Here is a 23,113-nt window from a genome sequence, read left to right as displayed (position 1 = left end):
AAATAAATCAACCGAGAATTTAAAATACAGAAAACAACTGGCCTACTACAAAAAAGTAATTCTAGAGACCAAAAAGAAATATTTCAGCTCAAAAATAGAAAAGTTTGCAAATAATGCCAGAAGTCTATTTAACATAGTCAAAAACCTCACTAGCGACAATACAATCATCAGACTTTACAGGAGAATCAATGCAATGAAATAGCCCAGTTCTTTAAAGATAAAATTGAAAACTTAAGAACAAAAATCCCTAACACATCCAAACAAGAGATTAAGATGCCCACAAGGGACGTCAATATATGGTCAGAGTTCAAAGAGATATCAAACATTGAAGTCGAGAACATGATAAAGAAGCTGAACCCTGCTCCTCACTCAATTGACACCATACCCATAATGGAATTTAAAAAATTAGCCAACACAGTAGCTCCAACACTGACTAAAATCATTAACCTTTCACTAGAAGAAGGATCAATGCCTGATATACTGAAAGGGGCCCTAATCAAGCCAATCATTAAGAAAAAGAACCTTGACCCCCTAAATCTGAGCAACTATAGACCAGTTTCGAACTTACCTCTAATAGCCAAACTAATAGAAAAAACAGTCCAAAAACAACTAACAGATCAAAAACAGGGTCGATTCAGTAAAAGTCGTGGGAGAGGCGGGCGAGCGCCCGCTCTCCTGTGCACGCGATTCTGTATTTAAATGAGGGGCCCGCATTAAAAAGAGGCGCTAGGGACACTAGCGTGTCCCTAGCGCCTCTTTTTTGACAGGAGTGGCGGTTGTCAACAAGTTTGACAACCAGACACCGGCAAAATTGAGCGTCCAGTTTTCAACCCACGAGCTGCAGGCCGATTTTAAATTTTTTTTTACTTTGGGAACCTCCAACTTAATATCGCCATGATATTAAGTAAGAGGGTGTACAGAAAAATGTCTCATATGGGGAATATAGCCAACATTTAGGAGAACTGAGGAATTGCAACTTCCTATTTCTGACCTCGTTCTCCAGAAGTTCTGCCCTACTATGTCCTTTACAACAGCCATATTAGGAGACTGGAACAGAGAGACCTGTCCAATTGTCTGTTCATGCTTTTACAATTTTTGGCCTAAAGTTTCAAAGTTATGGGCTGTTACCTTATGTAAACGTGCATAACTGCCCCAAAACATTTGGAAAGGCTAAATCAGACTTCCTCTAATGGCTTACCGTGAAATTCACAATAGGGGATTCAGTACATGCACAGAAGGAAGGGGAAGGCATAGAGATGGGAAGTGGAATCCATGAGTAAAGATGGAAATGCCATCAAAGATGAGAACAGAATGGGTGGGGGGTAGGGAAAGGATGGTTGAAGAAGAGACATTCAGTTCCAGCAGTGAACTGAAGTGCCAGAACGGAGAAGGAGAGAAAATGCAAAGAGTGAGGGAGAGGGAGAGTAGCAAGGAATGCGGCAAAGGAGCAGAGATAGGGATAGGTTGGGGAAGGAAAGAAACTTGATTTGAGCATAGTTTCTCCCTACCACCCTCACCTAAAACTACTGCATTCAATAAGGGCACTTTTCACCCTCTCCTGAAGCCCACTCCAGCTTCATTCATTTCTTTTCTGCCTGGCCCCTGCAATCTTCTGTCGTCCTCCTGAAGCTCGGACCCCCTCACTTTGCTGTGCCTCCAGACTCCAGCACATGTCCCCTTCTTTTTCTGCCTTCATGTGTGTGGGTGGTAATGAGTTGTAGGGATGTGCAATTGTTTGTTGACGATTAGGAAATTCGTACGAAATTTCCTAAATCGCCATGGATTGGGAAACCAATAAAACAATTGCATTTTCCCTGAATTTTCATTTAAAAAATCGGTTTTCGGCTTAGTGCTCGCTAACGGGGTTAGCACACACTAACTCCCATTAGTGCGCGCTACTTTTTGTTAGCGCGCACTAAGCCGAAAAACGATTTTTCACGAAAAAAAAAAATGCTGATCCGCGGGAATACGAGATTTTCCCGCGGCCACATGAACCCAAAAGCGAAAATGATCGGGCACCCGATGCACATCTCTAATGAGTTGTTTAACTGTCAGGTCTGCAAGAGGCAGGTGCTGCTCTGATGCATGCACTCAGTGCCATAGAACATGGAGGCTACCTTGAGGCTGCTGATGGTAGTCGAAATAGGGCAGGCAATGGTTGCACTGCAGGGAGCAGCCCTTTCCTCTAATATTCTTAATGCTTCCTCACCTCACCTCTCTTCTGTTCCCCTCCCTTTTATTTTATTTTGCTGTGCTCCATCTTTCCACTGCTCCCTCTTTATTCTGCTGCTCTCCTGCTCTCTCGTGTTCTCCTTCCCCTCCCTTCTATAACTTACCCCGTTGTCCTTTTCTCTCTACTCTAAACTCCTCTCTTCCTATTTCTCCTCTTATGTTGCTCATCCTTCTTTCCTCCATTGCCCTACCACAGATGCAGCTTGTTGCATGCACGGATTTGAGGATCCCCCAGATTTTGCCCAGTTTCGTTCCTATGTTGAGGGGTTCCAGTATGAATTACTAATGAGTCAGTTTATAGGAACCAATCACACATTCATCTACCCTCCCCCCTTTTCCTCTCCTATTGTAGTATATTTCTCTATAAATAGCAATAATACTTGAAGAGAAGTAGGAGTATAGAAAGGGTGATTATATTTTGCTCTTAGCATAATATCTAAATTACAAAAGAGACATTTGTATAATACAGGTAGAAAAAGCAAATAAAGCAAAGTTAGCCTTACATGCCATACCAATAACTGCACTTAAACAACTTGCCCAGGTAATTGCACCCACCATTTCTTCTATCATTAATAAATCATTAGATGAAGGCCAATTACCCGATTCATTAAAACAAGCAATTATTAAGCCGATAAGCAAAAAAAGAATCTAGACCCCACAGTACTAAGCAACTACCGTCCAATTTCAAATTTATTTATTTATTTTTATTTATTTTTAATTTTTATATACCGAAGTTCTTGTGGGAATTACAAATCACTCCGGTTTACATAAAACGATGAACTGCCCAACAGCGGATGGGGGCTTTACATAGAACTGTAGAACATAAGGATCAATAAAACCGGATGTCAATTTAACATAGTAATAATAAATATAATATAATAAGTATATACAATTTAACTATTTAACGTAGTAGAGATGACCTGTCAAATCTACCATATAGATACAATAAGAATAATATAGTGAACTTATGGATTCAAAAATTGATTGAGCAGTTGTGGAGTCCTGATAGTAGGAATTGGTCAGGTGTCGATAATTTAGGGATACCTAGTATTTAGGAAGTCCTCCTGTCTAAGTATCATTGAGAATCTGGGAAGGCTTGTTGGAAAAGCCAGGTCTTCAGTCTTTTTTTGAACTCTTGATGACTGGGTTCTAGTCTTAGATCTGGGGGGAGAGCGTTCCACTGGTGGGGTCCAGCTGAAGATAATGCTCGTTTGCTCAATTGCTGATTTTACTTGTGGGACAAGCAGTGTTCCTTTGTATGCGCTTCTAATTGGTCTAGAAGATGTATGCGTTGAAGTTGAGTGCTTAGCATGATAGGAGCCAGATTGTATATTGCTTTGGTACTATTGTGAGTATCTTATAGAGTATCCTATGTTTGATGGGAAGCCAATGTAAGTTACGAAGGATTGGGGTGATATGGTCTTTTTTGTTAGAACTTGTGAGGATTCTAGCAGCGGAATTCTGTACCATCTGAAATGATTTGATGGTGTTGAAGGGTAGACCTAGCAGAAGGGAGTTGCAATAGTCGAGCTTTGATAGTATGATGGATTGCAGTACGAGCCTGAAGTCCGAGAAGTAGAGGAGGGGTTTAAGTTTTTTGAGGACTTGCAGTTTGTAAAAGCAGTCCTTAGTGGTAGTGTTTACGAACTTTTTTAGGTTTAGATGGTTGTCTAGCCAGGCTCCAAGGTCTCTGACGTCGGGTGAGAACTTGCTATTTGAGTTCGGAGGAGAGAGGTTTGATGAGATTGTAAGGGGATCCTGGGAGACAATGAGCATTTCGGTTTTATTGTCATTCAATATTAGGTTGAGGTTTGAGAGGATGTTTTTAATCGGCTGTAGGCATTCGTTCCAGTATGTGATGGTTTTTTGAAGGGATTCTGAAATCGGGAGAAGGATTTGTATGTCATCTGCATAGAGGTAGTGTGTAAGCTTGAGGTATGAAATGTCTAGAGGTATGTCATCTGTATAGAAGTAGTGTGTAAGCTTGAGCTATGAGAATGAAATTTATCATTCATTGCTAAGTTAATTGAAAAGGTGTTACTGAAACAACTCACTGAACACCTCAAATCTAACGACATCATATACCCCACGCAGTTTGGTTTTAGAAAGCACTTTAGTACAGAAACCCTGCTCCTCTCACTTTCAGATACAGTTATGAGAGGATTTGATAAATGGACACAAATACCTTCTTATACTACTGGATCTCTCTGCAGCATTCAACACAGTCAACCACAAAAGTCTTATCCGAATACTCGTAGAAATCGGGCTCATTGGCAAAACACTGCAATGATTCACTTCCTATCTGAGTAATAGATCATATCAGGTAAAAATGAACACCTTCACATCTGATACAACAATGCTAGACACAGGAATACTGCAGGGCTTCTCCCTCAGCTCCCAGCTCTCACTCTCTGGATTAGGTTTAACCTACTACATTTATGCTGACAATATTCAGATCATCATACCAGTTAATGACACATTAGAACAAACTTATAAAATTACCGCTATGTACCTTAATATCATTAAACAATTATTAACTCAAATGAAACTCAGCTTAAATATTGACAAAATCAAAATCATCCTCCTCGAAAGGAAAATTTCCACATCCGAGCAAAATCTCACAATGCCGTACGAAAATGTATCAATTAAGCTAGGAGACAAAGTGCGAGATCTCGGTATCTGGAATGACCCTGAGCTCAACTTCAAAAAACACATTTCAATTAAAATTAAAGAGGGATATGGTAAACTACAATGCTAAGACGTCTGAAACCACTCTTAAATTCTAATGACTTTAGAACAGTCCTATAGTCATTAATATTTATAGACATAGATTACTGCAACTCTCTTCTACTCTGCCTTCCACAATCCACGTTTCAGCCTCTGCAGATTCTACAAACCTCAGCCACCAGAATATTAACTGGTTGCAAAAAGAAGAATCATATCACCGCAATATTGAAATCGCTGCACTGGCTTACCTATCGAAAAACGCATCCAATACAAACACTTTGCAATCTACACAAAGTGATTTATGGTGAGCAAGTAGAATGGTTAAACACAGTCATTCGGCTTCAACACTCCACAGGGGAACCTTAGATCAGCCAACAAAGGATTATTGTCAATACCTACCGTCAGTCTCTTCAGCCAGATTCACCGCAGTTAGAGAGAGAGCCATATCACTGGCAGGTCCCAGATTAATATGGAACACCTTACCAGTCGATCTGAGGTTACAGGCCGATCTCAAGTTGTTCAGAAAAAATCTTAAAACCTAGTTATTCGAACAGGCATGCAAAGAAGGCATTGGTTAAAGTTATCTCTATTTTACTTTGCACAACCTTTTAAATAATTTCTTTTATGGATTGTTTTAGAGACCATGTCTCTACTCGTTATTTTATAGCTCTTAAGATTAAATTATTTACTTGAATTATTATTTGTGTAATCATAGTTTAATATTTTGCTTTGATTTTTATTACCAGTATTTTATTAGTTTTATTACTTTTCGAAGACCTGTATATTTTTCATGCTGATTCTTATGATCTTATTGCCTGCTATCATTTTATAATTTATTGATTTTTATGTTTATTATTTTAAAATGTCTGTAAACCGTTGTGATGGCTAGTTCCAAACATCGGTATATAAAAGCCTAACAAATAAATAAAAATAAATATACATATATGTACAAATCAGTGGCAGTGTACTTCCCTGAACTGACGTGTCCAGTCAGGCAAGCGAAGCGATCACTGCACAGGGGTGGAGGAATTCAGGGAAGCACTGGGAAGGCTTTCACGCCCAAGCCTGTGTTTGGGTTAGCAACTTGCTAGCTCTTCAATTTCCTGGTCTTTGTTACTGTTTTTTATGCTTACTAGGTGTGTCACCCTATCCTTATCACTGTCCCTTTCCCAACACAAAGCTCTTCCAGTTTTCCGTCCCTGCTTCTCTCCCATTCATTAGTGGTGACACACGATGATATGCCCTTCTTTCCTGTCCTCTGGCCTTTACCTTTCCCTCTGTCTTTCCTTTTCACTCCCTGGCTTCACCATTTTATTCTTTCTGGTACAGTCATTATTTGTACTATTTACTCTATTTCCAGTAATGTTTCCAATTATGAGATTGTACAAACTTCTTTTTACCCTCCTGTCTGTTTGCTTATAGTAGGAGAAAACTGTCTAAATGCAGTGCAGTACCTGTGCTGTTTACAGATGCCGTTCCTTGCCTTGCGGTTTCACAGTTACCAAACAGCAATAATTACTCTAACAGCAGGGAGCAAACAGAAAGAATTCACAGCTTTTTAACACTGAAAGGCTTTCTTTTTTTCAGTACTTGTCAGAGCAACTGCAGGGAACAACAGAAAGATCCCTCAGCTTCCCATGTCTTTGTATTAGCCATATGCAATATAAATATATGTTGTTCCTCTGTGTGCTTTATGCACCACACACAACCCTTATAGCAGATATTCCCTGCTGAACATCCCAGAAACCCAGGGCATAAATCAAGCTCCTCCACACAGTCGATGTGGTACTCCAGGCCTGCTACTTACTGCCGTGATTGGATGGTGGGCCCTGTCCCACACTACTATCTTGGGACCTCCACCACTGCTGCAGCATGACTCAGGACCTTCCCCCCTCTTGCTAACACTGCAGAACCAAAAAAAAAAAAAAACAGGCCAAGTATGCTGCTGACTCCCAGCTCTAAAAGGGCCACACACGCTTAAATGTAAGTAAAACAAAGTCAAAAAGAGGCTGAAAGGTGGGAAATGGCTGTGGGTTTAAGCACATTCAAGGCCAGGCAGGACATGGACAGCAGCAGCACCACTAGATAGAGCTAGAGGAGGGACTGTACTGTTTGCTGCTGCTTCTTCTGTCGTCCATGAGTTCATTGATTCTTCAGAGTAGAGTATGCCAATGAACTGCAGGAAAAACAATAGTGTACTAAGAAATATGGCCACTGTATTCCTGCTAGCTATCTTGTGCATTCCTAAATACCCTGCCATCAATGGGGGCCACCACAGTACACCTATCCCCCTTCTCTTGTCCTCTCCTCTCATTGCAAGCAAATAAAGGTTTAACAAGAAAAAAAAGTAATCATTATGCAAAAAAAATTATTGCTAGCAACGTTTTTACATAAAAGCTGCTCACCCTGTAAAACATTGCTAGCAATAATTTTGTAGTGGATTTGCCAGTTGCTTGGTTTGGATTGCAAATATTGCTACCCTTAACATAAAATGGTACATATTGAATGTTGTCAAGCTAATTTATTTACGATTTAAAATGTTTACTGTTCATATTCCGTTTGGCTATAATGCTAGTATAGTGTTTAGAATATTAGTGACCGGGACTCAATCGCTTATGTAATCACTTAACATTATGCCGGCAAGTAAGCATATTGTGTGATCGTTAAAGTATCGAGCCGTTCAAAAGTGCAGAGAAACCAAAAAGTGGCCACTCGCTTTGATTTAAGATAAAATGAATTAAAATGAAAGAGACTAAAGAATCCTGATCCGTGAAGTCCCAAATGAATAAGGTACATATCCCAAATTACATTATTCAAATTGGATTCATTTACCTCTAAAGCTCAAATAGTCTAAACTATATATCAAGAAGGGCATCACGGTACAGCATAGTACTTACTTCTTTTGAAGCTTTAGTTCCAAGGCTAACAATACAGGTCGCAAAGCAAGTAACTTCCAGGATGCAAATGATCACAGGCGTTCAATATTATAGTGATCCAACTGCTGAAGGGACCGCGAATATAAACGCTATGTTTGGTGCCAAAAACTCTGTCAATCAATATGCATAGGGTTGGGTCAGCAGGTCATGTATCTCCATGGGGTACAATGTAATGTAGTGCATTGAATTTTGCTCGGTTTTTAACAGAATCTGATGTTTTAGTCTGACCATTATATGCTGGAATTTAATTATTGACTTTTATCGATTAGTTTCTATTAACGTGAAGGGTAACAAACCATTTTTTAATAAATTCTAGGTCCTGCAAAATAAATATTAAAACATGACCAAATTAAAATATAAATAGAGATGTAAAAAATGTAAGACCGGTTAATCAATTGTATAAAATTGTAAAAAAGATACCTTAAAGATTTATAAACAATAACATTTAGTTTAAGAAAAAGAATTAAAAATTATCAAAGTCAATTATATAATTGATAAAAACTTTGAAGAGCTTACTATTAAAGACAAATGAATTAACATTATAATAAAGATACCACTAGATTACAGATAATATAGTTGAATTACAATATCAAGAATGACAAATTATCCTAATTAAAAAATGTATTCTTAGAATGTCATAATTGGACAAAATACTTCACATATTACGAATTTGGTTTGTGTTGTAAGTACCACTGGTGTACATGTTTTCTAAATATAACAGATTGATGTTAGTCTAAGATACTTAAAATCAATTGCTTAAAAAATTAAATACATATAGCATCTAAATATAAATAGGATAATATTAATAATTTATAAAAATATTGAGAAATCAGTTTCCTGATTTAGGCCATAAGTTGCCATTGTATTGAAATCATATATAAATTTTTGTTCGAATGTTAAAAGCAAATTATCTAAATTGTCTCCTCTCCAACTTAGTGTAGGTTATTGTAACACACAGAATTTATAATCATCAAATTTGTGGTTTGCCAAGATTGAATGCTCCACTAATGGCTTGGTATTGACTATTCTATTGACACTGCTTCTGAGTTCTATTATTCTCTTGTGTAATGGTCTAATTATTTTACCAATGTACATTTTATCGCATGGACAAATTGCTGCATAAATCACTCCTTTACTTTTACAGTTGGTGAATCTTCTTAATTTGAAAATTTTTTTAGAACCAGGAATATTTAATTGATCTGCTTTCAGGTTAACATTACAGACAGAGCAGTTACCGCATGGTCGATGGCCCAGGAGTCTTAAATCCTTTGTTTGTTTTTGTTGTAAGGCCAATGGGGAAATTAGATCTTTTATATTTTTGGCACGTTTGTTAGCAATCAGTAAATCTTTGAAAGTGGAAAGGTCTTGCATGTCAGACCAATGTTTCTTTAGTATACAAGTGATTTTATGTGACATATGTCTATAAGTGATTGCAAATACTATCTTGCCATTAGACCTTTTGTTTTTAGGTTGCAGTAAATCTTTTCTATTCTGTGTTTCTGCTCTTTTAAATCCATCTTTAACATGTCTTTCCGGATAATCCCTTTCAATAAATCTTTGTTGCATTTCGAATGATCTGTTCTGAAAAATATCATCATTTGCACACATTCTCCTTAATCTTAAAAATTGTGAATATGGCAGGTTCTTTTGTAAAGATCTATTATGACAACTATTATAATGTAACAATTTGTTGGTATCTGTTGATTCTCTATAAATGTCTGTATAAAAGCTACCATTTTCGAATGTAATTTGAATATCTAAAAACGGAATTGTCATATTGTCGTAATTCATTGTGAATTTAAAATTATTGTCTAAAGTGTTTAACCATTTAAAAAAACTTTTCAAGGTGTCTGCATTTCCTTTCCAAATCATAAAAATGGCATCAATGTATCTTTTCCATAAAACAATATTATCTGCGTATTCGTGTTCTACCAAAAACATGCGTTCAAATCTTCCCACATACAAATTGGCTATAGATGGGGCCATTGCTAACCCCATGGCAATGCCCTTAGGGGGTCATTTATCAAAGTGCTATATGGCATTTTCGCATGCGTTAACGTGTTTTCGTGTACAAAAAATGCCTTTAACACATGCGAAAACACCATTAACACATGATGGGATGCAAATGATAAAAAAAGGGGAGGATATTGGGGCAATTTTCATTATGGCACTAGCCATAATGCCCTCACACTAGATGGGTATTTATATCTCTATGGGATGCCCACCTAGTAACTCGAGGTGAGGTTTAGGTATTGGCGTAGGGGTTGGGGTTGGGGGCCACATTGACATTCAAAGTGAGACGTACAAACAGAACAGGTTGAGAGAACATTGCACAAATCTCATCTTTGGGTGAGTTTCCTCACTCCGAAGGTCATCAAATCTTCACAAGAGAGCACTGTTCTGTTCGTACATTTCACTTTGAATGTCAAAGTGGCCCCTAACCCCTACACTAAATAATACCTAAACCTCACCTCGAGTTACTAGGTGGGCCTCCCATAGAGATATAAATGCCTATCTAGTGTGAGGCTTGGCGGCTTGTTTATTCTAAGTCCCCCTTGGGATGCATTTGTGGCGGCAGTAGTCCAATAGTGTAGAAGCGTGACAAGACAAGACTTTTACTCAGATGAATAGCTTCCTCCCACTTCTTCAAAAAGTCCTCAAAGATTGTCCGTGTTCGATATAAATAATCCCAATTTTAAATATTGAACACTCACTTTGGAGGTAATTTATCAAAATGCGATAAGGCGTTTTCGCATGCGTTAAGGGCTTATCGCATGCGAAAACGTGTTTAACGCATGCGATAGCACCATATTGTATGGTGCGATGCAAATTCAGAAAATAGGAGGAGTTAGGGGCGGAGAGTGGGCTGGGTTAGCCTGTCTGCGAAGAGCTATCGCACTGCCATAATGCGGATTTTAACTACACCTCTTTGGATTGCGTTAGGCTGTGCGGTAAGGTTTCATCGCCCTTTGCGATGTCTCCCGTACGTCCTATTTCAGGTGAATTGATGGGTAGAGAGAGAGAGTATGACTGGCCATAACATCATGGCCCATAGGTATTTGTATCCCTAAGGTAGGCCCACCTAGTAACTCGAGGTGGGGTTTAGGTAAGAGTGTAGGGGATTAGGGGCCACTTTGACATTCTACGTGACACGTACGAACAGAACAGTGGTCTCATGAAGATTTGATGACCTTTTGAGTGAGGAAACTCACTCCAAGATGCCAAAGGCCATCAAATCTTCAAAAGAGACCACTGTACTGTTTGTAGGTGTCACGTAGAATCTCTACGGAGGTATCCACTCGGGGTATTCTCCCATCCACGGACTCTGTGTCTCTGGGTCTGTAAGACCTCCTTTCTGGCAGCCCCCACTCCGCAGGTTGTGTCACTCTCTCTTTAATAAAGACTTTAGACTGATACTGTGACTGACATCACTGAGACCTCGCCTCCCGACGGTGAGGCTCACGGGGCTCCTCCCTGTGGGCGGTACCATCTCTCACCTCGGCCCAGGGCCCACACACTAACTTATCTTAACACAAGGATTCAGGAGTCAGACAAAAATACTGGGTGAGAACTGCATCGCAGGGTGCCCTCCACAACCACCAATGTCTGGTCGCGAACCACGCTGAACGCGAAGCAGACTCCAGACGAGGTAATGGAAGTTGAGACTGGAACATGACGAAGATTCAGTAGAGGCCTGCACTGGGCCGCGCCCTACACAGCTGCCAGTGGCTGGTCGCGGACCATGCTGAAGCAGAGCAGGTTCTGGCAGAGTCTTAGGCATGGACGGAAGCAGGACAAGGGGACTCCATAGACTGGGACAAGATTCAAGACTCAGGATACTCAGAAGCAAGGCATTAAAAACTGAAGTCTCCCGGAGGCTTGCGCTGCAGACGAGAAGAAGGCCTTATACCATGAAGCACCCTACACAGCCTCCCCGGGGCTGGTCACGGACCACGACATGGCACGCCAGGAAAGGTGGGCACAAGGAACCTGGGAATTGGTTGCAGAGGTGAAGACAAGTGCATCAGGATCAAGACATCAGGAACAGGGAACATCTGGAACGTCAGGAACATCGGGATGCGGAATATCAGAACTTACAGGAACGGAACCACAGAATATCAGGACATCTGAATCATCAGGACATGGAATATCATGATTTTCAGGAACGGAAACATAGACTAAGACAAAGGAGCTCCAACAAGAAACATAGGATCTTGAAGAAGCGATGGACCTCAAACGCCTCCTGGATCGGTGGACTGGGACATCCAGGAGCAGACTGGCTCCTTGTGAAGGGACTGAGGGACAGATGAAGAGCTCTTTTATAGGGCTGATCCAGTGAAGACTAATGATGTCATCATTGAGGGCCACAGGGCTTTTCCCACCGCTGGCCCTTTAAAAGCAAGAGAGAGGTGTGTGCTCACACCTATACTGAAGCAGGAAGATATATCGACAGTGGCCCTGCCGCATGGGAGGCCTGGTGAACAGCGGCATCGACGGCGGCAGCCCTGCCGCAAAGAAGAGAAGCAGGCTGCAGCAGCGGCTCCGTGCTGTGAGACTCCCGGCGGCGGTGCTAAGACCGCAAGGATGCCAGGAGTGGCGTGGCTCAGCCTGCCGAGGGACGGCGTCGGCAGTGGCCCAGCTGGCCGCGTTCGAGGAAGGTGGGTGGACTGCCTGCGGCTTGCGGGCAGGACCTCAACATTCAGTTTGCTCAGTCTCCATCTGCTGGTAGAGGTGCATAACGCACTTCTTCTGGATTTATCTGACTGGACGCTAAGAAATGGAATCTATATTTGATTCAGACATTGAATCAGACCCCGGTGCTCCCAGCATCTTCAATGTCTGGGAAATCAGAGCCAGGAACTCATCTCTATGAAAGAAATGCAACATAGATCTATATGACTTCAGCCCTGGAGGATTTCCCCATCCTCCAAGGAATAAGGATCGGTTTCATCATCCATGCCAACCCGTGGCAGGCCTAGACTTACTCCAACATCTACCTGCCAACACCAGGTGCGCGGGGATCAGCAGACTGTGATCCTGAATTGCTATTAACTGGGGCCAACGACTGCGCCTGAAGAAAAGACTGCAGCCCTTGAAAACAATTTCACCCAAGAAAAGGTAGACGGATCCAGGCCAAAACCAGGAGGCTAGTACTGTGCCCAATGAACTACTTCCCCCGCTGAGGAACCAGTTCGCGGAGTCCCAAATCCAGGCAAGATCTCTGGCAACTCTTTTTCCATTCCCAAACCAAGCTGGGAAGTACCAGGCTTAACAAAATTAGACAAGACAAGTCTTCTTGAGCCTCCAAACAGTGTTGACACAAACTGAGAGAACACCAGGCTGAGATGGCAAACCACTGGGCAGAGCGCTTAGGCTTTTTTGCTATTGGTGTCATAATAAATTACGCACTCTAAACTGACTCCGAGAAGAATGCACGCCTGGCTTAAAGTTGGACGCACGAGAAATTGAGCTGGACACCCAATTTCTCGTGCGTCCAACTTTAAGGCACCCTGAATTGTACCACTGTGCATCCAACTAGCTGCCTCCAGGTGCACTATCAAGCACTCCAGGCTTCCTATGCACACAACTGTGCTTCCATATGCACCCAACTAGGTGACCAGCTAGGCACACTATTAGACACACAGCTCGGGCATCCAGCTGGGTGTTCAGCATGAACAGACATCCTGAAGAGAGGAGACTTACATGCCATGGAAAAGCACACGAACCCTGCCACAGCCTACCACATGGCCTAGTGAAAAGGACTGCTCAACCCGCCAGGCTGCCCGAGTTCCCCAACTCCCCCGGAGGCGGGAACGGACGACAGGCTGGTGCACCGAGCATGGAGACAGGAGGGAAAAGGAGTTCCTAAAATCAACTCCCCCTTTTTCACTTCCTTTTTTTTTTTCTTCTAAAAAAAAACCTCTTTACCTGAGCTCAGCTCGTCCCGGCCAAGAGTGGAGTCGGTTTCCAGCTACAGGGGGAAAGGGCATGTACCATCACCGCCACACTTGGCTTACTGCACCTGCTTACCTTTCAGCTGTTTTGTTTTGTTTTTTTACAGCTAAGTCCACGCTGGAAAACCCAGCTACCGGACAAGGCACTCCTCTGAGGGAAAATCCACCGAAATCACCTCAGGAAATCTTGACTGAGGGAGGGACCATAAGGTATCACCACAGGACAGCGGAGCAATAAACTTCTCTCTTTCTCCTTCTATTAAACTTCAACGTGATCCCCAGTAGGGAGATGTACGTCCACCAGCTGCTGGAGATGGAGAATGTCCATCTCCAGGCTGATGTCACTGCAGGGGTATATAGACGTCATGATGTCAGCTTTGCTCCATCTCCATCTGCTGGTAGAGGTGCATAACCCACTGCTTCTGGATCCACCTGTCTGAACGCTAAGAAAATATAATTTTTGTTCTTTGTTTAATAAACAAGCCTTTTTCAACAAGCCTACTTCCCCTCTACACCCTCCACCTGACGTACGAAAATCTTTTGTCAATATGACTGTTGACGTTATTGTAAATATACTGTACATTACTTTTATTAATATTGTTTAACTTGTCCATTGTAATACCTGTTACTTTACTTTACTGTTTATTTTTTAGTTTCTGTTCCATGTAAAGGCATCGTGTATTAGTTCTGAGTTAAATGTACACCGATACGATGTGCAAACGGCTGTCGGTATATAAAAAAAAAAGTTAAATAAATAAATAAATAAAATAAACACTTACAGATTCCCAGGAAAAATAAAGAAAAACTGAAAATGAACGCCCCTATTAATATATTTCTTGACTACTGTTTGAGAACTAAAACTCTCTTCTTCAGTACAGAATTCAAATGGAAAGCACACCTGAAGAGCATTTTACCTCATCAAGAAATTTATTGTTACTCCAATAAAATGGTATAGTTAACCTTTATTTTGTGCATTGTAGTTCATTAACTCAGCAACCACACTACTTTATTAACATAAAAGGCATTCTAATAATAGAGGGAAGGGAGGATATGATGGGTGAGGGGAAGGTTACAGGCACTATAATTTTATGCTGATAAGTTAAGAAATCTAGGCCTATAAGATGGTAAAATTTGTTATGATATTTATTTATTTATTTAGAGATTTTTATATACCGGGGCACGTTAGCAACATCACCTCGGTTCACAGTGTAACATAACATAGCAACAAGCTTTACAATAATGTCTAACAGAGATTAATCTAAAAGGGTAGGCAGAGTTATTATATGGGTGATATGACATGTGGCATCTGCAATCTGATTTTATGTACTAATCTATGTGACTAGCTTGAACAGCTCATATGATGTTTCTTTTTTGTACTGTTTGTAAAGACACTGCAGTATATTTAAAAAAAATAAAAAGAAATCTAGGCTTGTGCGTCCTTTGTTGTGCTTTATCATTTCAACTGCAAAAGTCTTACATTACTGGATTGTTTTAAAATTTCCTTCAATTATCCCGATCATAAGATTAATGATGCAATCCTCTAGAGCGCATCATTCCTTCCATCCACATGCAGTCTGCTCCTGGTCCAGCCAGCTTAGGGGGATTCACGTGTATCCCCACAAAACCCTGACGTGCCACATGCTTGGGGGATGGGGAAGAAAATATGTTCCTCCAGTCCAGGGTTTACCACCGGTGAATCAGCCGAAGATCTCCCTCTAGCTAGGTCCAGCAAAGGAGGATCCGAAATTCAAACTTGCTCTTCTTCCCTCGCCTCAGCCGAAACTGTGGATCCTCACTGCGCATGCCCAACTTAGCACGTTCTTCGCCATGCATCCGCATATTGGAGTCACTGCATTAGAGACGTCAGTGGCTTCTTTCCGCTGAGTTTGCGCAGTAGAGACATCTGCTGCTTCCATACGCTGAGTTTGCGCACGAGAGACAGCGGCTGATTTTTACCCTCTGAGTCTGCGCATTGGAGATAATCAGCTGCTTCCGCCCGCTGGGTCTGTTGTGCTACGATTCTGCTTGCATTGGCTCCCGTATCAGTGCCGTACCGGGCCATAGAGGGGTCTGGCCGGGGTAAGTTGCCTGGCTTGAAAAAAAAAGGCAAAGATATTGGCATTCTGCACGGCGGGCTCAACGACACGGCTGAGACCTTTGTGGGTGTCGCCAGTCTGCCAATTATTCCACGATCCTCCACAGGGATACAGACTGGCCCGAAGAGAAGACAAACGAATATATAGGGCCTCAAGCGAGTGTTGAAGGCTCCATCGGGTAGGGGTTAACCTTGTCCTTTCTGTTCTCCATTAAAAAAAAGGAAAATAACATTTTTAAGGATACTGTTTATTGGACATCAGATCTGGGGTGTCGGAGCTCACATAGAGCAGAACTGACAAGCAGCCATCATTTTGATTTATTTTATGCAACCCTGCAATATGAGCAGTTTGGGATATAGCTTTTCAGCCTTTCGGAAATTGTTGCATAGGTATTTTCCTCGTCGTGTCTTTTATTACTGGATCGCATTTATTTTGTTACTGCATTGGCTGTCTGCATGGGGGAATTCAGACTGGTGAATTCAACCCCCTCTGACTATCAGTCTGCCACGTTTGTTTGACTTCCTTTTTAACATGCAGATTAGTCAGTTCAGCATCATGTGATTTATTTTTTAATTAAATTTAATGGTATAAACAATCCTGCATTGATGATACAAACAGCCCGAGGAAACTTTGGAGGGTTGTGCATTGGTATTGATAGTTTCCCGTCTGCTGGATTGGTATATGCATAGATATAATAGTTTTACTGTTTTGCTCATGTAGGGGGATGTTGATTTTAGTTCAGCCCGCTGGCCCTGTTTTATTTAGTAATCTTATCTACAAATGCCTGAAAGCTTGTAACAATTATGCCGCATTCATAATTTAATTTAATGGTGCAATATATAATAGACTTTTGGTTGGCTATATTGAAATACAAGTCCTTTTTTCGTTTTGGAGTAATAGGGGTAAAATTGGTATGGGCCTCATGTCTGCCTTCTGGTTCAGAGATTTTTGATCCTTTGTAATAATACAGGGATAGCCAACTCCAGTCCTCCAGAGCTACAAACAGGCTAGGTTTTCAGGATAACCACAATAAATATGCATGAGAGAGACATGCATACAGAAGAGGCAATGCCTCTCATACATTGCCTCTTTTTTGTATGCAAATCTCTCTCATGCATATTTATTGTGAATATCATCAAAACGTGGCCTCTCAAAGATAGGAGTTGGCCATTCCTGCAATAGTATAAAGTGTATTTCAGCCTGTCAGGAATGCTTTTAAGTGTTCACAGCCACCAGGAGATTTAGGTTACACAGAAAGAGTTTGCATTTGGAGTGCTGCTTCTAACGTACCAGACACAGGAAGCCAGCATTGAGCAATGTTCACAGTGACATCTCGAAAGTTTTTATTTCTCCTTTCTGAAACGTCTCAGTGCTATAATTAGGAAGCTTTAAGGCAAGTATTGCTCTGACATGCCACCATATCAAATGCAACAGAGGAAACTTGGAAGAAGTATGAAATATGAATGTCCAGATAACTTTTACTAGCAGCAATGCTTCTAAAGCAGAAGTACTAGGAACAAATAGGTAATTCAGTTGGCACAAAGTAGAATCCTCTTTTTGTTGGGAAATTTTTCATTCCTGAGCAAGTAGTATTTTAATTTTTCATAGCTCATCCTACTTAGCTTTTTCCATCACTGCAAATCACATCAGAACTGCACTGATATGTACAAAGCACTAACTGTTTGAGAGTGGTCTCAGAAGACTTTTTAAAATGGGAATAGGGTCATAATAGAAGCTGCAAATATATTAGGCCAGAAAATAAAGATCTAGAAATAAGAGCACAAAAGGAACGAATAGTCAGGGAAACTCTACATAGCGAGGGTATTAAATACTTGCTACATTCGTATTCTCATTCTCTTGGTAAGTTGATATTTTGAAAGTTTGTTGGTTTATAAAGTAGAAATATGCTAATTAGAATTACCTGCAATCAATGAGATTTAGATAAGCAAAATCACATTAAAAAAAAAAAAGAGGAGGAGGACAGCCTTCAAAACTGAATAGAAATACTTGGAAAAGAGTATTTTACAGTGGGACTAGCCTTCAGTTTTATAATTGCTGGAAAACTGATTTCTTCATATAGTGCAACCCATTTGGAGGCATTTTAAAATAGTAAATCTAGCAACAAAAATATACTTGTGTGGAAATCTTTAAAATCTTAAATTGTGTTTTAAAGAATTTTTATTTTGCAGTAGTCTTTCTGTGGTCCAAAATATTGATAGATGGTCTCTTCTTTCTGTTTTATTGCACTTGTGGTCTCTTTTCTGTTTACATTATCCCTCCCCAAACTGACAATGTTCCATGGTAATGGTAACCTGTGATGCTTGTTAGTGCCCCTGGCTTCAGGCTGTATTAATGCCTAAAGATAGGTTTTCTAGTGAGCCCTTCTTTATGGAACTTGAGTGGGAAGGGGGGTTGACAATGGTGAGGAAAGACCTGGAGTTGTGATTGATTGGGGCCACATCTAGGATTATCTTATTCTTTCAAAGAAATAGTATGGTTGGGGGCTAGTCCTAGGTAAGTCTACATTATAGCTTATCACACTACTCAATGAGGATGTTTTTTAAACCAATGAAATGAGCCCTTCATTTGAACTGTGAGAAACAATTGTAATATGGTGGTAACTTCTCCCTTTCTTAATTTTTTAAAACAGGATTTAAGTTCATTTGTCTGTCTTCTAAGAGCAATGGCAGCAAAGTCATCTCTCCTGAAAGTGATCCTCTTGGGTGACGGAGGAGTCGGGAAGAGCTCACTGATGAATAGATATGTCACCAACAAGTTTGATACGCAGCTGTTCCACACAATAGGCGTGGAGTTTTTAAACAAAGACTTGGAAGTGGATAGCCATTTTGTGACAATGCAGATTTGGGACACAGCAGGCCAAGAGCGGTTCAGGAGCCTGCGGACTCCATTTTACAGAGGCTCAGACTGCTGCCTTCTGACATTCAGTGTAGACGACTTACAAAGCTTTCAAAATTTGGGCAATTGGAAGAAGGAATTCATTTACTATGCGGATGTCAAAGAGCCTGAGAGCTTTCCCTTTGTCGTTTTGGGAAACAAAGTTGACATTATTGATCGGCAGGTGTCTACAGAAGAAGCCCAGGCTTGGTGCAGGGACAACGGCAATCATCCTTATTTTGAAACAAGTGCAAAAGATGCCACTAATGTTTCTGTAGCCTTTGAAGAGGCTGTTCGAAGAGTTCTTGCAATTGAAGATAGATTGGATCACTTGATTCAGACAGATACTGTAAATCTTCACAGAAAGCCTAAACCCACCTCTTCCTGCTGTTAATTGCTAGATTTTGTGCCAAATAGGTTACTTAAGAAAAGGAGTATACTGAACAAAGAAAATCTTACTCTGTCAGGTTTAAGAAAGAGTAATTGCAATGCTGCTTTATTATGGAGGGCAAGCCTACCATTTTAATGAGTTACCTATTACAAAAACTAGTAGTATCTTACACTTTTAACAAACAAATATAAATGCTAAAATAAGAGATTAATTTAGGGCCCTCTTCAACAAGGGTTTCGTTGTTATAGGGGTGGGGGAAAAGCTTATTGACTAGAACAATTAATTTAAATGTATATTTTGTAGTGAAGAGAAATAGGTTAAATTACTTAAAACATTAAACAGAACAGTGAAAAACTTGAAAGTTCTAAAAGCACTACTTTAGATTCAATTTCTGAACTAATTCTGGGACATAATTGTGCTTGTATTATGTTTTAACAAAATTTGCATTCCAGTCTTGGTTTTCTAAAAACCCCTTTCAGAAAGCAATAATGTAGGTTAAGTCAGTTTAACATTCCTTTTGTTTTATGATTGGTACTTATCTGTTGATTATAATTTTAATCATTCTTACCCTTGCGGTGAGCAAGTTTCTTTGATTTATTTGCTAACAAAGGCTGAACTGGCTGACTTGATTTGCCCAAATAGAAAATAAGCAGCCAGCATTTTTGCCTCTCAAATCACTTAGAACTACACCACAGGTGGATGTGGATAATCTGGGTACATATGGGATGTGACTTTATATCTGGATTATAACACATTCAGATTAACCTCTCATTGCAGGCTTTAAGGCAATAACAAGCATGTTCCTGTGCACCTGTCTTCCAAACGAAATGGCCTTACATTTTTAGAGGCCACAGTATCGTTGGCTGTGCGGCTGAACTGTATGTGCTAGTCTCAAACAGACTTGACACTCATTGCTAAGCTCAAGATGCTGCATTGGCACCAAAATCTATCCGATCTATCAGAGAACAGCATGTATTGGTTTCCTGTTGATGTCTTAAATCCCAAGATTCAGGGACTTGTCTTGGGGCAAAAGGCATTCATAGTTTACGGGCTATAGAAAGAAACATCCTATTTTCTCTCTGATTTGTAGCCAAAGCACTATGTGAATGGTGGCCTCTTTGAGTCAAGCGGGGACTGACTTGCTGTTGCTATGTCAAAAGGACTCGGTCTTGAGTGACTGTGTAAGGTAAAAGCCTTATTGATGCCACAGTGTAGTGTACTGCTTTTTCTGTGCCAGTTTAGTTCTGATCAGGCTGTTTCCCCTCTATTTGTATCTTTCCTAGTTGGTACTAAAACTGAGAACTAAATAACAGTCCATCACTGCATTAAAATTCATAAGTAAGGAAATGTTTCATGTAACTTTTTTGAATATTTCTGAGGGGAAAAAAAACAAAACAGATTTAAGAATGTGGTTGGTTGTTAGAGATGGGTGGAAAAATATTTAGAAAACTTGGGAACCAGCCAATATTGTGTTTTGTTTTGTATTTTTTGTTTTTATTGGGTTTTGTTTTGTTTTTGTTTTTTAGAAGCGGGGGCAAAAATTGTTTTTTCTTGTAATCTTTTTTGCTCTTGTTTTGTTTGGGGTTTTTTTAGGACTTCTTTCCATTTTATTTTCTTTTATCTCTCATATTTTTCTCCCCATTTTTTGCTTGCTTGCATTTTTTGGTTGTTTTATAGTTTGGGGCTTGGGTTTGTTTTTTGTATTTTATTTTAAGATCATTTTAAACCCGTATGTCTGAAAAAACTTGCTCCCTCCCTGCAGCTGCATTGAAACATCCATAAATTATATATCACATATACACAGTACAATTTTACACAAAGAATAATCATATAAGAAGGTACTGAGATAAAAACTACAACAGCACCCTCATTTAACTAAACATCTAATTCCTGAAGGAAATGTCCATAAAGAGTTATTAACCAGGTAGTCTTTGGAAAGCCAGCACTTATCCCTGGGTGTGAGATACTAGAAATTGATCAGCTATTGGGGATCTGCCAGGTACTTGTGACCCGGACTGGCCATTGAGACAGGATGCTGGGCTCGATGGGCCTTAGTCTTACCCAGCAGAGCACTAAATGAAAAAAGTAGGCTTTGACTGTTCCCTGAAAACCAGATCATCTTCCAGTTGAAGATCTAGATCAGGGCTTCCCAAACCTGTCAGTTGGATTTTCATGATATTTGCAATGAATATGCATGAGATAAATTTGCATACAAGTCTCCGTGATATGCAGATTTATTTCCTGCTTATTCATTGTGGGTGTCCTGAAAACCCGACTGGCCGTGGGGTCCTCAGGTCAGGTTTGGGAAGCCCTGATCTAGAGAGAGTGTGTTCCAAAGACCGTCTGCAACTGAAAAAGTGTGGGCCCTAGTACTAGTTAAGTGAGCGTAACTAACATCTGGAACACAAAGTATCGGTTTTCCTTCTTACCAAAGATTTCTAAAAGGAGCCTAAATCTGAAGCAAAGGGGTAGATTTTAGAAAAGTACGCCGGATTTTATAAGATACGCGCGTAGCCTATAAAATCTGGCGTCGGCACGCGCAAGGGGGTGCACATTTTGTGCCCGTTCCCTCGGAGTGGCCTCGGAGGGAACTTTCCTTCGGCCTCCCCCCAGCCCTATCTACACCCCCCCCCCCCCTACCTTTATCGCGAAAGTTACGCCTGCCCACCGGTCGGCCGCCGCCACGCGATTCCCCGGCCTGGGAGCAATTTCGGAGGCCTCGGCCACACCCCCAAAATGCCCCCGGGCCGGAACCACGCCCCCTGGAACTCCCCGAACGTCGCGCCGCCCCTGACACGCCCCCCGTCACGCCCCCCCTAGCAAAGCCCCGGGACTTACGCGCATATGCAAAATAGGCTCGGCGCGCGCAGAGGAGTTTTAAAGTTATGCGCGTAACCCTTTTAAAATCTACCCCAAGTTGCACAAATATATAGGACCTATGGATTGCCTGGAAAACTATTAGTAGCTTAAACTTTTATATGCCAGGCAGTTGGTAGTAGCCAACCAAGGTTATAAAGCAGAGGTGAAATGTGCATGTGGTACGAAACACGAGGAATCATTCTAGCAGCTGCATTCTGAAAAATTAGTAAAACTTGCAGCAGAGTATTTGGGAAGACCACTGTACAAAGCGTTACAGCAGTCTAAACCTGTAAGAACCAAAACCTGTACAACAGTTCAAAGATCTCATGGCAATAAAAAAAAATGCAGTATGAGCAATTGCATGTACTTGTGTTTTCATGGTAAGACTTTGAACATCAGAGTGTAAAGGGAGAGCAACATCACTTAGATTCAGCCAATCACCAAACAACCTGCTTGCTTGAGGATTGGTCGATCACCATTGCTTCAGACTTAGCAAACTTTAACATAAGGTAGGTCCAAAACTGGTTTATAGAGAGCTAACAAACAGAAATCCCCCTTTTTGAAAGAACTGTAGCAGATGAAAATGGAAAAAGCAATTGACTGTCACCTGCGTACACTCTAAAACCCTATTTTGAGGGAGGTTAGCAGATGACAAATCGGAAGCCAAAAAAATATATTGAACAAAATTGCCAAAAGTGATCTTGAGGAACCCCTGTTTTTAAGATTTTAGGAGAAGATAGTTGAGACCTTACATGGCTCTGCTTCAGCCTATTAAAAAAACAAACAAACCACACAAAAATAATCTTTGAGCTTATTTCCAGTAGTTTAAAACACCTTGATTATAAGGCACCAGCCGATTTCCAGCTTTATTACTGTTTTTGATGAAAATACCATAGCTCTACCCTCTAGGAGCAACAGAACATCTTGCTAAAGAGGAAAATTGTGTCTGTTTATTAGTAGCATGTTGATCTGTAGAGGGGTGAGAAATGCTTGGCTTTTTGTCTTCAGTTCTGTTTGTAAGAT

The 23,113-nt window shown here is 40.7% G+C and overlaps 1 protein-coding gene across 6 annotated transcripts in view; it reads left to right on the top strand.

The window, feature by feature from the left end:
* Nucleotides 1–19,969, top strand: part of RAB9A (RAB9A, member RAS oncogene family) — a 97,116-nt gene extending 77,147 nt beyond the window's left edge. The window contains exons 1-2 of one of the 6 annotated variants that reach the window (XM_029604331.1): nt 15,743–15,928; nt 18,596–19,969. In XM_029604331.1, coding sequence (XP_029460191.1) covers nt 18,629–19,234 — 606 coding nt within the window. In that variant the 5' untranslated portion in view covers nt 15,743–15,928; nt 18,596–18,628 and the 3' untranslated portion in view covers nt 19,235–19,969. Of the gene's footprint in view, nt 1–15,742; nt 16,124–16,168; nt 16,335–17,107; nt 17,339–17,403; nt 17,806–18,595 lie in introns of those variants that run through there. The other 5 variants (XM_029604330.1, XM_029604334.1, XM_029604332.1 and 2 more) reach the window with 5 other exon arrangements.
* The last annotated feature ends 3,144 nt before the right edge of the window (nt 19,970–23,113 follow it).

The sequence above is a fragment of the Rhinatrema bivittatum genome, chromosome 5 (assembly GCF_901001135.1).
Source record: "Rhinatrema bivittatum chromosome 5, aRhiBiv1.1, whole genome shotgun sequence".
Taxonomy (NCBI): domain Eukaryota; kingdom Metazoa; phylum Chordata; class Amphibia; order Gymnophiona; family Rhinatrematidae; genus Rhinatrema; species Rhinatrema bivittatum.
The sequence above is the reverse complement of the archived record's forward strand: the minus strand, read 5'-3'. Positions and strand labels throughout refer to the sequence as shown.